The sequence below is a fragment of the Episyrphus balteatus genome, chromosome 2, assembly GCF_945859705.1.
Source record: "Episyrphus balteatus chromosome 2, idEpiBalt1.1, whole genome shotgun sequence".
NCBI lineage: Eukaryota > Metazoa > Arthropoda > Insecta > Diptera > Syrphidae > Episyrphus > Episyrphus balteatus.
The window spans coordinates 129,152,097-129,166,845 of record NC_079135.1 but is presented as its reverse complement, the minus strand read 5'-3'; the positions used below and the strand labels follow the sequence as shown (position 1 = coordinate 129,166,845).

General features: G+C 29.4%; 1 protein-coding gene across 3 annotated transcripts in view; it reads right to left on the bottom strand.

Moving 5' to 3' along the window:
- Positions 1-10,494: 10,494 nt before the first annotated feature.
- Positions 10,495-14,749, bottom strand: part of LOC129908202 (uncharacterized) — an 80,594-nt gene continuing 76,339 nt past the window's right edge. For 2 of the 3 annotated variants that reach the window (XM_055984558.1, XM_055984559.1), the window contains exons 13-14: positions 11,003-11,328; positions 10,495-10,930 (exon numbers count right to left, since the gene is read on the bottom strand). In XM_055984558.1, coding sequence (XP_055840533.1) covers positions 10,790-10,930; positions 11,003-11,328 — 467 coding nt within the window. In that variant the 3' untranslated portion in view covers positions 10,495-10,789. The remainder of the gene's footprint in view (positions 10,931-11,002; positions 11,329-14,749) is intronic. The other variant, XM_055984560.1, reaches the window with a different exon arrangement.

Here is a 14,749-nt window from a genome sequence, read left to right as displayed (position 1 = left end):
TCTTGATCTATATTCCTTTCAAATACAAAAAATGAAGGCTATTTGTATGGACGTCTACTTTTATACCTTTTTTATTTTTTTTTTATTTCCCAGAATTTGGCCGTTTTTCTCAATTGAAATCGACAAAGTGCAATAAAAGACCAAATTTTATCTACTGAATTTTCAAAAGATGTCTAGCAATAGCAATTTACTTTCACTTCTTTAATACCTGCAAACCTTCAATTCCAATTTCGAATTTAATTTCGCTTTAACTTTAAATTATTATCAAAATATAAATCAAAATTTTACATTTTATGATGAATAAAATTGATGTATATAAGAAAATTGTTGTCAAATGCATTCATTCCACTTTGGAGCACGATTGCACTTAAACTTCTAGCAGGAATACGTGCTGATGTTTTTTCATGGTAATGTGAGTAGCAATTTGAGAATGAAAAGTATAATATAAAATGCTTTTATAAAGCAGTATTCAGTTATACCATCAAAAATTAGGTTGTAAGACGTCAGTCATAGAAAATGAGATTGTTTATATTCAAGGAAATGAAAGATGGTTTGAAAGGGATGACTCAACTTTGACAATATGATTTGCTTGTGTCTTTGCACTCATTAAATTTTTTTAGAATGCAATGAAAATAACTTTAAATTTAAATGCCAGCTTTCAAGTTTCGTAAAAGAAGGATTTTATTTTTGCTGAATTACCCGTGTATAGTATTAAAAACACGAGGTGTGTACGGAATCCACAGAATTTAGAAATGACAAACTTAGGTTCGTTTTTTTTTTGGCCATTGTTTGTTTTCGGGTGAACTTTAATCCCCATGCCTACTTTACTTGGTAAAAACAAAACTATTTTCTATAAATGAAACCCTCTAAATTAGTTCTTCAATAGTAATAATTATTTCTTGTTCATATAAATTTTATAAGTGAAAGAACGATAGTCTCTTATTGATTGTAAGAGTCGAATTTAACGAATTGGTAGTCTTCAGATTTTTGGCTCGATTACTTTTATCTTTCAGACCTATAATGTAGGTCAAAAATGTATAAATGCCGAAGTTTTCAATCTCTGTTGATTCTAGTCTACCCACAAAGGTTATTTTGGGCTGCAACTATTGTAAACTTACCTTATTTTCTAAGGTGGATCGTTTTTGGGGTTTTTTTTTCGAATTTCAAATCGTAATACCGCGGAAAAGTTGCGAACGGTGAAGACTAAGAAGGAGTTAAAATAATAATCAAAATCATTTAATATCTTCTGCGCACGCGCATCGGCTCGAAAGCTTGAACAATTTTTTTAAAAACTGTTATTTTTACAAAAAAAAATTTAATCATCCTAACATCCTTTTTTTTAATAAAATAGCTTTGGACAACTCTTATATGAGCTAAATATTAAGTAGAAAAAAAAATGTTCAAATTGGGTAAGGACTTCCGGTCGCACATGCGTTTTGAAATTTGTCGAAATATGGCAAAATTCCTATTTTTACGAATTTTTTAATAAATTGTTATTTAGACTAATTAATATTTACCAAATTTGAAGTAAAAATGAAGTTGACACAGTCAGTGAATGCTATAAACTCGTTAAAGATTTAAAAATGTGTCGGATAAGAAGGATTTGACTATTTATCATTCTCCTCGCAGCACAGTGGTGCATTTGGTGCTTTCTGGAGTCAAAAATCATTTACACGGCCATTCTTGACAAATAGTCATGAAATTTAGGACACTGAAACGTTTTAGTATGATAAATACTTTTATTTCTTTTCAAAATGGTGGTTCCGAAATGGCGGACAGAATAAGTGTCTATAGAATTTTCTTTTTCAAAACTGAATATAAGCCAGAAATTTAGCTAAATTGATGTCAAAAACACCTTCGCTCTTGGATTTATGTAGAACTGTTAATACTCAATGAAAAAAAAATAAAAAAAATTAAAACAAAGACCAAAAAGTACCAAAATAGTAAAAAAAACAGTTTTAGATCTTTTTTATGCTATTTCTTGGATTTTTTGTTTAAGTTTGCACTTTTTTTATATCTCCCTTTTTATTTTCATAAAAACATACGAGTTGTTGTTGTTGTTGTAGTTGGCAACAACATAACGCCAATAAAATCAATTTAAGTCAAGTCACTTTATTTACTCTACTTATCATATTTATTTACCCTACCTGTGCAATTATACTTATTCGCCCTACTTGCTCAACTTAACTTATATATCTTGTATGTCAAAGTAACTCTATTAACCCTACCTGCCTAACTTACAATATTTTTCTACTTGCCCTTCTTACCTTATTTACTCTATCCGTCAAACTTTATTTACTAACGCTACTTGTCCAATGTATCATATTTATTCTTCTTGCCCAACTTACCCTCTCTATCCTACCTGTCCAACTTACCCTATTTGCCATACTAGATTAATTTATCTTATTTACCTTACATATACAAATTGGGAAACCGACGAAGCTTAAATAATTTTTTATCCAAATTAAGTCATTTTTTTTAGAAAATCCCCCCTCCCAGCTAAACGGAAGGGAATAGACACCCCCGTCCTATACAATTTTTTTCTTGCCTTGACTCAACCTATAAGCTCTAGCTTTTTGGTACGTTCCTCCCGTATATCGTTCATCTCAATGGTTGCCAACCCAAAAATATCATTTCATAGCTTTGGTGTTCATAACTCTGGTCTCTCATAACTTCGGTTTTTCGTAACTTCGGTCTTTCATAGCTTCGGTCTTTCATAACTTCGCTTTTTCGTAACTTAAGTTTTGAGTAACTTTGACGCGCATAACTCTGGTATTCGTAACTCCGTTACCATTTCACCCAACTTATCCCATTGTCCTACTTGTCCTATGCACCTTATTTACCCTTTTTGAATCCAAATCAGAAACGGTCCTTGTCTTAAACTTACTCAAAACTTGAGTGTATAACTTCCTTATTTCAGATAAACTTTGTGGGAATCAACATTTTCTATAACATCCACTCGAGAACTCTACTTAAACAATTTTGTTTGACTTCTTTGTGGCCTTTTTATATCGTTCCTTAAAATTCCTCTTGCAAATATTTAACCTTTGATTTTAATTCTATTCCATCCTCTTTTTCAGATTCTTTTATTGAAAAAAAAACCTCACAAGAGTGTTCCTTTACAGTTTTCATTGTCTTCATTTCTGCACGTGCATTCAAACAGTCGATGTGACAATTACTCCTACGACACGATAACTTAATAAGAGAAACAAAAAAAACAAACAGATTTTATTTCTTTATTAGAAAAGTTTATTTCAAAATGCCGGATGTTACCCCAGCATTTGTGGCACATATCGTGAAAGGTTACTATGTGAATTCTTTAAAGGAGACTATGTGTCAGCTCTAATTGTGGTATTAGCTTTATCACACACATCGTTGATGTTATTAAATTCTCGTACAAAATGGTGACACTTTTCTAATGTGTGACCATCAAAGTTCAAACTTTAAGCAATTTCCAAAAGTTTAAAATAGTTCTTAGCACATTTCCAGAACGAATATGGCCACTTTTGGAATTTAATGTTGATTCTATGTATATTAACAAAATAAAACTATCGTCAAAAAATAGTAACGCAATTAAATTTTCATTATTTTTCTTTTGTTGCTGACAAAACGTTTATGATTGTGAAAATTGATGGTTTTGAAATTGAAATGTCTTTTCTTAATTCAAAAAAGTCTTTTTATAATTAGATAAGCTAATTTGGAAACCAATACAAAGTACGTCAAAAACTAACAAACGTGACTTCTTATTATGTCTGAAAAGTCTCATTTCCATCTTTAACAAAGACAATACCACTAAAAAAAAAAGTTTAAAAAAAAAATCTTCTTATTTCTCAAATGAATAGACACGAAAAAATTGAAATGACTGTATGAGACCGAGACGGTCTTCCACATGTGTTTTAATTGCTTCAAGGATCTTCTTCAATTGAGGAGAACTTTTTTTTTAAATTTCAGTTGTTTCCACTTCCTGGAGATTTGCAACGATTGTCACCGAATTGTTTCCAGCTTATATACTCGAAGTATGAAATCCAAATTGTTGTGGTAAAAACTTTAGATTACATTCAACCAACTTATATTATCCCTCATGACTGTCTAGTCTGTCTAATATGAAAAGTTTTAAGTAATTGCTGATTCAGATCCACCGATACCGCAATGTTTAGGTCATGTTGTTGGAGGTTTTAATTGATTTATTTCAAATATAAAAAGAAAGCTTATTGTAGGAGTATAGAAAAGAATTGAGTCGCAAAAACTTTTGAAATGCTCAAAAATTTCAAAATTATGTAAATCCAAAGCTTTGTTTTCTAAAATTGGAAATTAAAATTCACAACCTTAAAAGTCATTCCATTTATTAAAGCTAACTTAAAATTCACAAATTATTTGTATACACTTCTTTCTGTTAAACTTTTTAATGGTTGGAATGCATTCAGGTCAATTTCCTTATCATTGATGTACCTTGTTATATACATACACTATAACTTTTATTCTGTTGTCGCAGGTGCGACAAGGAACAAAGTGGACACGTGAACCTGAAGATTGTATGCTTTGGACGTGAGGCTATTTAACTCAATCGTCATAATGACGAATGCAAGACGTAATAGAAAATTAAATTGAATTAAACTTGAATACCTTGTCGATTGGTATCATTTAAATTCAACTTACTTTTGAGTATCATCACTTGAGGATATTGTTTTATGAAGGTAATGATATTTCTTAGGTATTGATTTTATGATAAAATTTGAGGGAAAAAAGGACTTTTTAAACTTTGCTTACGCTACGAAAATTTTCAATTTTTTTTTAATTAAAAATAATAATTTTTGAAGGCTTAACCGACTTTTCTTAGAACTTTATTTTTATTAGACGATAAAAATGTCTTTATAATTAATTTTTAAAAGTTTTTTTTTAATTTAAAATGGAACAAAAATTAAATTTAGGAGCAATTTCGTTCAAAATTTTCTTTTAATATCTAAACCATATTAAGTAGGCAGCTGGTCTCAAATTCTTTTAATTTATTTTAATAGTTAGTACTTGTTTGAAAACTAATGTCGTTTTCGATTGGTTTCACTCAAGAATTCACTCATTCTAAAATCGAATGGAACAGGTCAAGTCGCTTCCACTCAATTCTGTTTTTTTATTTTGTGTTTGTGAAATTTCAAATGTCAAATATTGATATTTTTTTTTTTTTTTTCAAACGAAATAATTATAAAAATTATAAATCTGAAGACGACGGAAGAAGAAAATGTTAAAAAAAAATCATTCCACTGCATTAAGGTACCCATTTTAATCTTTTTATTAATTTTAATTTAATTTAAATTTTTGAATGACAAAAAAAAAAGAATGATTGAGTATTTTTTTGTTGACATTTTAGTGTTCATGTATTAGTGCTTCTGATTTTAAATCGAGAAGAGAATTTCTCTTATGAGAAGCGTTCTGTCTATCAGTTTTGTGCGAATAAAACACTTTCAGAAGGCTTCTGAATGATTCCGGACGCTTCCGGAGATACAATCGAAAACACCATAAAACTAATGTCAGCTGGTGCGGCTGAGGTCCTTTTGAGAAAAAGAAAATTTCAAAGTAGATAGAAATAAGAATATCAGGAAATATCAGCCGTGTTTTATTGGTACTCAATATTTTACTGAGTAAACATTTTATATAATGTATATGTTAAGAAAAAAATTTTCTCTGTAAACCAACAACTAAAAACTTTTGTTTATCCTTAGCAATCATTTGTTGTTGCTTACCGTGTAAAATTTTACTAAGCTAAGTACTGAGTTACCAATAAAACACGGCTATCGTATCATTTGGGGCTAAGTTAAAAATTTTAGTTATGTGTATCAAAGTTTCTGATAAAATGATTATGCATCATGTTAATTTATTTCAGTTAGTATTTTGAAACCTGTTAAATAGTCTTTCAAAGCGCAGTGTAAATTTATTTTTTTCAAGTTGCATGCTTTTTAATCGGTTCTTATTTCAAAAAATTGCAATATGTAAACTCCCAACCTATGGCCTATGCAATTTTTTTTAAATCATAATTTTTGTTTTCGAAAATTTTACACACTATTAATAAATGAATAAAAAAAGTAAATTCTAAATGAAATAAATACAGTTCTTTAGAATTTCTTCTTAAATAAATAAGGCCCAATTTATTCACCCTCCATTAAATATTAGATTTCATCGTTTTAGTTAACAACGCCATTAAACTATTGAAGCAATTAAATACACGCCATTAAATATTCTATTTATTCACTCTCCTTTAGTTAAATAGTTTGTTTTTAATGGAAACTTTAAGTTTAAAACTCCTTTAAAAAAATCCCAGGGAATTTTAATTTATTTTGATAAAAAAGTCTGTCAAAAGCTAAATTCTGTCAAGTCAAACAGATTTATTTTTTTTTTTTTACATTTTAAAAAGGATGAAGAAGCACATATATGTTGATATTTTAAAGTGGGATATCCTCCGAAAACGAATTACTACATTATGCACAAGCACATGCATCGTTATAAAATAACCGTCGAATGTAGCTTGGAAGAAAAGACAACTGGTTTTGGAATATAAGCGATTTTCACCCGAAAGTGCAATTCAAGAATCAACTGGCTTGCTTGATTTTGGCAATAGATTGAACACAAAAGGGACACACAGAAAAAATTGGCAATAGATTGAACAGAATTTGATCTTTATCACATCACAATATTTACACAAATGTTAGGCCTATCTTTGAAGAATGTAATCCATACCCATATAATTTAATAGACATTTGTATCGGCCAATTTTTCTTTATTTTATTTTATTTATTTCTTCCATCATTCGATAGAGTTCTTATAAATTTTTTGGTCAACGACGTGACGTCACTTAAAACCAAGAAAATAGACTTTTTTCCCATATTTATAATTTTTTTTTTATAATTGCTCATGTCAATTGACAAGCTTTCAAATTACAAATAATAAAATAGTATATAATTTGACATTTAACGCTAACGGAGAGCGAATAAATCGAAATTCTGTTTAAAACCTTCATTAGCTCTAAAAATTCCTCTTAAAAGGTCGAATTTGGTGTTTTAACTAAAACGACTTTTAAATTTAATGCTCAATTAGTTAATGATGCCAAACTTCAAAAAAATCCTTAAAAGAGACTGAATTAAATAAATTTGGTTTTTAATTTTAAAATTCCCTTTTTTAATGGCGATTTAAGTTTAATGGAGAGTCAATAAATTGGGCCTAAGAGAATGAAGAATAAACCAGTTTTGTTTACAAAGAATGGAATTTGACAAAAATTGTAAAAGTATAAAAAAAGCAAGAAATTTGGTTCACTTAATATAGGCAATTTTAAAATTCATTTAATTAAAAAATAAGAAATTTATTTAAAATCTTGGTAAAGTGAAGTTCAGGTGAAATTGATTTAATTGAGAAAATGATTAATTCATTAATTCATTTTGAATTGTTTCACTTTTAAATTACAGACGAAAAACGCACAAAAAACGGTATAAACCAAGCACACAATTAGTGTGAAATGTATTTGACCATTTTTCGACAAAAAGCACAAAGAAAATTTTGTTGTTTTTCAATAAATAATTTTTTCAAATGAGATTTAATAAATAGACCAGTGCCGAAGCCTTCAAAAACATTAAAAAGTAAGAAAAAATCATAGTAGGATGAAACCCATTGCAAAAGGAGGTGAATATGATAAAAAGTAAAGGAAAAATAAATTACGGGCGAGCCGAGTTCGGGAAGTGGGTGGGTTGAGTTAACTACTGTGTTGAGTTAACTACTCAAAAACCAATAGATTTATCAATGTAACATAAAATCTGATGATTTTTGAGTAATTAAAGTGTAAATTTTAATAAATAGGCCAAAATTGTTAATAATGATAAAAAAAAATTTTCGAATTTAAGCTTTTTTCATTTTTTACATTTTCCGAGAATATGTACTATGGTATACTAATGTACATTTATGTTTACACCTTCAGAAAGTAGAGATTTTAACGAACAGATTACCCATCGATTTTTTGAAAAAAGCTGATATTTTGACACGTGAATTTTCGATTGAAAATTAGAGTGTTTTTTTTTTTTGATATTAAGTCAAAATAAGGTTGAAAAATTAAAAATTTAAATCAAATAAATTACTGTGTATTCGAGACATAATCACCAAATTTCGTAGAAAAAAACATCTTTTTGAAAAAGATAAAAATAAAAAACCAAAAACTCGGTTTTTTGAATTTTTCATATAAATTTTGAGGTTATGTGAAAAAATTGTAAATGCATAAGTTGTAGATCTTTTTACTACCTACAACTTTGCCATACAACTTTTTTCCATAGAGCTTGCAGTTTTGCCGGAAATCGAGATATACCATTTTTTACCATTAAAAACTCAACCCACCCACTTCCCGAACTCGGCTCGCCCGTAATTTATTTTTCCTTTACTTTTTATCATATTCACCTCCTTTTCCAATGGGTTTCATCCTACTATGATTTTTTTTGGTTTCAAAAATTATCGACCCTGGTCTAAAATTAAAACCAAAACAAATTTCCTGTATTCTGTGTTTCAAATAAATATGAATTAAAGGCCAACCTGACACATAAGTCTCCGTTTTTGACACATGCGCAAACTTGGAAAAAAATAGAAACTCGGAAGATACTACCTTTGTAATTGTACTGTGGGATTAGTGTGAATAAGCAAAAATTGTTCATAACATTTTGAACCAAGAACCGAGTGAAATGAAACCTAAGAACTCTATCTGTCGATCTACGTAGTTTATTTTTTGAAAATTTTTCCAAACCAAATTCGGTAGTTCTGATTTTTCTCACATTTGTTTATGGAACTATAAAACAAAATTCTTAGTTTTCGGACAAGAGTGTCGAAAAACGCCCGAATTATACAATCTTGGTGACCTAACCCCAAAGATTCATTTTTGAAAAAAATAAGTAGTAAAGTTTCGAGGGAGGGGAACGGTGAATTAATTCCAATTTGTATGCCTTTAACTTTATCGAAAACATCAATTTTTCAACATTTAGATAAGAAAGAATTTTTTATATTGCACTATAGACTTAACTGAAAAACTTTTTTATCTCAAAACTAAAGAAAAGTTACCTAGACATTGGAAGGAGATGAGACGAATGATTTTGTTCATGTTTTTCGCTGAGACATTCATTTTTTGTCAAACTATTGAATTTCTTCCAAAAAATTACAGGATAAATGCAGTTTTTAAATCTTAAATATAAATACAAGAGTAACCTGTAAAACATCTACAGGATAAATGCTACCCTTAGTTATACCCAAAAAAAATGCCTAAATTTTATTGACTTTGACTTGCTTCCAGCCCCACTGTTTTAAGTGGTTTCTCATAGTTACAGTGAAAAAATATTTAAACATCTTCAGATCCATATCACGTGAATCCAAAAACATAAAATAAGCCCTCAAAACAATTCCACCAGAACTTTCCATTTAAAATTACCATTTAGCTGCATTTTAAACTCAGAATTCATGCCAATTTTGATCTAGAGAAAGGTTTTTAAGAGATGTACATTTCTTGCACACTATTATTGAAATTACTGCATCGTTGTTGCAGTTTAATTTCAACGTTAGTACTTTTCATATCAATTTTAAAATTTTAAACTAAACGGGTCACCATGGTGTATGTGTAACATTTTTGTCGTAACCAATTTTTTTTTTTTTTTTTTGCTTTACAAAATACATAATTATTTCTGTTGACTTTTATGTAAGCATAGAGTAATGTGTAAATGTCTTATATGACGCAGAAAAAATAACCATAAAAATGAAAATTTGTAAGCAAGACATCTCTATAATCAATTTGTTACTCCAAACAAAACGGAGATTAAATTCCCTCAATACGAGTACGACTATAATCAACAAAAAAAAACTACAAAATATGTTCTTTTTCAATTTCCGCTTGGCTAACTGGATGATACATAAAATACAACCCAAAACCGATAACAAAAGACTCAATCAGTTAAAGCCTAATGCGGTTCGGATATTCGTTTTATTTCATTTTTCTTCTTTTTTTTTTTGTTCGATTTCACTTTCTAACAATTGGATAAGTTTTCTCATCCAAAAGAGAAGATACAAATATCTTCTCTAAGGAAGCGCAACCGAAAATATACATGTGTTCCATCTAAGCTGAAGAAGGAAATAACATTCTCATCCAATAAAACAACATGATCGAAGTTTGGTTTGGCAAGACGAGAAAAACCAAACGAAAAAAAAAAACTCATCTATGACCAGATCCAAAACCCAGACACTTCGTTCTGGCTTCTTGAAATGAAATTGTAGTAAAACCCAAAGAATAAAACGAACCAAAGCACATAGCAGACAATTGAGTCGCAACGACGACGACGAAGAAAAAGGAAAAAGAAAATCATCTGGGCAAATTTACTTTTTGAACATTGTCCAATTTCACCATTAGATTGTCATGCAAATTGTCTTCCCCCAGAGCAATGGCAATGTAGTGAAGCAGAAAAATTCTTCTTCTTCGTCCTTGAATGATTCTTTCTTTTCCTGAGACAAACTACGGCAAATATACCGGAAGTTTGAAATGGAAATATTCTTGTACATTTATTAAAACATTTAATTCTAAATTATTACAATTACGTTAATAAATAAAATGTGTAGTGTTTTTTTTTTTTTTTTTCTTTTGGTTTTGGGTTTTTTGGTTATGCCTCTATTTGTATTTGGTTGGCCCTAGCAGCAGTTCCGAATTGAACAACGAATTCACAAACAGATTGTAGTAGATTGACTTTTTGTGACGACATCGATTACGATTACGCGGTGGCAATGACGATGTGAATCACATCTTTTTCATGTAGCCATCGTATTTGAGGTTTTGCAGGAAAACTGGCTGCATATCGGCATACCAGGAGATCTCCTCGCGTTGCACAACTGGACCGTCCTTGCACGTTAGCCAGTAAGTGCTCATTAGTCCTTTTCCCTGCAAAAAAAAAAAACAATATTTAACAATAAATCGAAATTGTTATTGTTTTTTAATTCTATTCAAACCAACCTTAACATCTATTAATCCTCGATGTTCTGTTTTAAATCCACCAACTTTAACCAAAGCATCATTCATTTCTTCGGTAATGTGAATTTTGTGTGCCTCGCCTGTTGATTCCATGCGAGATGCTGTATTCACTGTATCACCAAATAGACAATAACGAGGCATCTTTGTCCCCACAATTCCAGCTACCACCGGGCCAGTATGAACTCCACAACGAATTTGTAAAGTTTCTGAACTTCGGCGTGGGATTTTGAAAAAGCTAGAGGCATCCAATAAATCCAAGGCCATGGTTGAGATTTCGGTTATGTGTTTGTTACCTAAAATGGAATTTTCTTTTTGATTGATAAATACTGTTTTAATTGGATGCCTGCAAGACAAATTAAAAAAAAAAAAAAAAAAACTTTGAAATAGTGAGAGAGAGAGAGAACGAGACATACAAATGAAAAAAAAAACACGAAATTAGAAGAGGACATAAATCCAAGGATTTTATTTTTGTTGTTGTTTTTAACTAACTATAAAACGATTCACTGCTTCAGGCAATTATCCCTATTTTGATACACATTCATGTGAATGTTTTTATTCGGTTTAATGTCAAAGAAAAATACTTTTTTTTAAATCATGAAAAAAAACATCGCACTAGTACTAGAATGTTTATTTACAAACTATTCCAAATTACAAAAAAATTGTTTTTTTTTTTGACGTGATAACGTCTTATAAATCGATGAACCATGGCAGCCACCACAAAAAAGTGACGCCATTTTCTAGCGTTACTAACTATTAGAGATACAAAAATCTCCTAAAGCTTATTTGAAAGATAATAATCTAAAGCCTCTTCCAAATGAAGGATTTTTAAAAATTCCGTAATTTAATAGGGTAAACAGGGGTAAAACGGAAAGATGCAATTTGGGCTAAAATCTAAACGCGTGGTCGTAGAGAGTTGATTCTTCTTGTTATAGATAGAGGAGACTGATTTAATGATAACTGCATTTAAGAAAAAATTCTAAAAAAATTCTGGAACTCCGCTATAACGTTTTGTTTGAACGTTGATCAGGTGTTGTGGGTATGACATAATGTTGATTATGGGTAGGGGAATTTTTTTTTGACAATTCTAAAGGTGCCAGGTAAAAGATGAAGGAAAAAAAAATTAGGAGTCTCATACGGATTTTTTTCCAACACTCTGAGTTTCGAAATATGAATTTTTAAAAAATTGATTATTAGCTTTTTTTGGAGCGTTCAAAAAATCTGACGTTATATGGGACATGTAGGGCTGATAAATGCGCATACATGTGCAAAAAATTGAAATCGTTAAAAGAGTTTTGACTGAAATACGGACAAAAATAAGTTTTTAAAAAACAGGTTTTTTACCGTTTTTAACCGATTTTCATCGTTTTTTATTTTTACCTTTTTTTCTTTAATAGATAGAGGAATATTATATATGGAGTAATGATAGACCATGACTACGACTATATGTGTGCGAACAATTTTGAGATAAAGGTAAAATAAAATTTTAGAATTCAACAGGTTATAACTTTTTACCAAGAGCAGATAGAAATTTGATTAAACATTTATGAGCATCCTGATACAATTACCTTTCAATTGGTAAATCACACATAACGCTAGACTAACTACAAGCCACACAATGTTAAATCAAGAAACTTGCGAAAAACATCATACCACCAGTGGAGATTGAACGCTCCAAAAAAAGCTACAAATCAAAAATTACCCAAAAATAGCCTAAAAAACAAGGTGTTTTTCAAAAAAGACTCCTTATTTTTTTTTCCCTCATCTTTCACCTGGCATCTTTAGAATTGTCAAAAAAAAATGTCCTTTACCCAAAATCATCATTTTGTCATAGCCCCAACACGTATACAACGTTCAAACATAACGTTATAGCTTAGTTTCAAAATTTTTTAGAATTTTTTCTTAAATGCAGTTATTCTTAAATTAGTCTCATCTATCTATAGCAAAAAAATCAATTCTTTAAGACTTTGCGTTTAGATTTTAGCCCAAATTTCATCTTTCCGTTTTACCCCTGTTTACCCTATTAAATGACGGAATTTTTAAAAATCCTTCATTTGGATTAAGCTTTAGGTTATTATCTTTCAAATAAGCTATAGAAGATTTTTGTATCTCTAATAGTTTATTTTTAATTTTTAATTGAAATTTTTTGCCGCACTGCGAAAGTGCGAGAGTGTAACGTTAGAAAATGGCGTCACTTTTTTGTGGTGGTTGCCATGGTTCATCGATTTATAAGACTTTATCACTATGGAAAACTGCAATAGAATAGAACTTAAAAGTGGATCGTTGTGATACTTTAAAACCGTTTTTCCTTTTTATAATTCTTACTAGAAGATCGTATTTTATTGACAAATAGTGCATTTGCTAAAAATAAGTATTAAGTGCCTCTCATAAAACGTTTTCTTTTTTCGAGTAAAATCAGTTATTTTCAATTTTGTTTTTGGGCTTTCGGTTATATTTAATGCTTTTAAAGTTTGAAGTAATTTTTGAAAATTGGGTTTTTCTCAGACATTTTTCTTTTTTTTCAAAAATCTTGTTTTATTTGCTTTCAGGTGTGAAGGAATATACCTACCTTTTAAGAAAAATTAAATAATTTTGAAATAAAATAAGAAATAAGAAATAAGATTTTTAATTAAAAAAAAAAAAACTGAACAAAAAAAGTTGAAAGTTTTACATACTCTATCTTAAAATTGTATTAACCCTCTGTCGGCACACGGGAGCGAATTTGGCAGGGCAAAAATTAAAAGTGGTCACAAAAAAATGTCTTTATAAGCGTAAAAATACATTTTTTTTTTAATTGTGAATACAATATTCGAATTCCTCGGAATATTCTACATCAATTTCATATATGATTCTCTATAAAATAGTGAGACCGAAAAAAGTTCTAGCGACATGAAAAAGTATAAACCAAATTCGCAAAAACGAGGTGTGTCTACAGAGGGTTAATCCTATCGAATTCGAACAAATTAAAATGCACGACTGGGTCGCACTTATTTTTTCTCATGATTAAAAGTAGCCCTCATATCTAGAAACATGTTATAGCTTTTTATGAAAAAAGTATGGAATTATTATTAATTTGAATTTTTAAGGAATTTTATAAGAAGTGTGTAAAAATTTATAAAATTTTGTTTTTATAATTACTTAAACTAAAATCGTTCTGGCCGTTTAAAAAAAAAACATCTTTTTACAAATTTTTCACCAGTTTCCTAGAAAAACAAAATTGGCATACCATATTTAAGAAAAGATTAATAAACACTTTAAAACGAATTTTCCAAAAAATTCATCAACCCATTTTCAAAAAATTGATTTAAAAAAAAATTTTTTAATATTTTTAAAAATCCAAAAATAATATTTTTAAATTAAAGTCAAAATTTTAACACTACTTCAAATACTTCAATTTTGTTAAAATCCGCTGAAATGGTGTACGAGAAATTTAGAAATAAAAAAAAAAAAAAACGGTTCTATGGCAGGTATTCTTATTTGTTTCATTACACAAAAAATTTTAACCAAAATATGTACTTTAAGCTGTTTTTGAAAAAAAAAAAAAAAATTAGTATTGATTAAATAATTTTTTTTAAATAAATTAAGGTCAACACAAGAACCAAAGAGTGGTTCGTTGAGACCATAGACTTTTCTATCTTAAATTTTAAAATTTGAATGTATCACAACAAAAGCCATACAAATTAAAGAGCCTATTTGTAGTGCCTTGACATATTATTTGGACGAAGTGAAAAA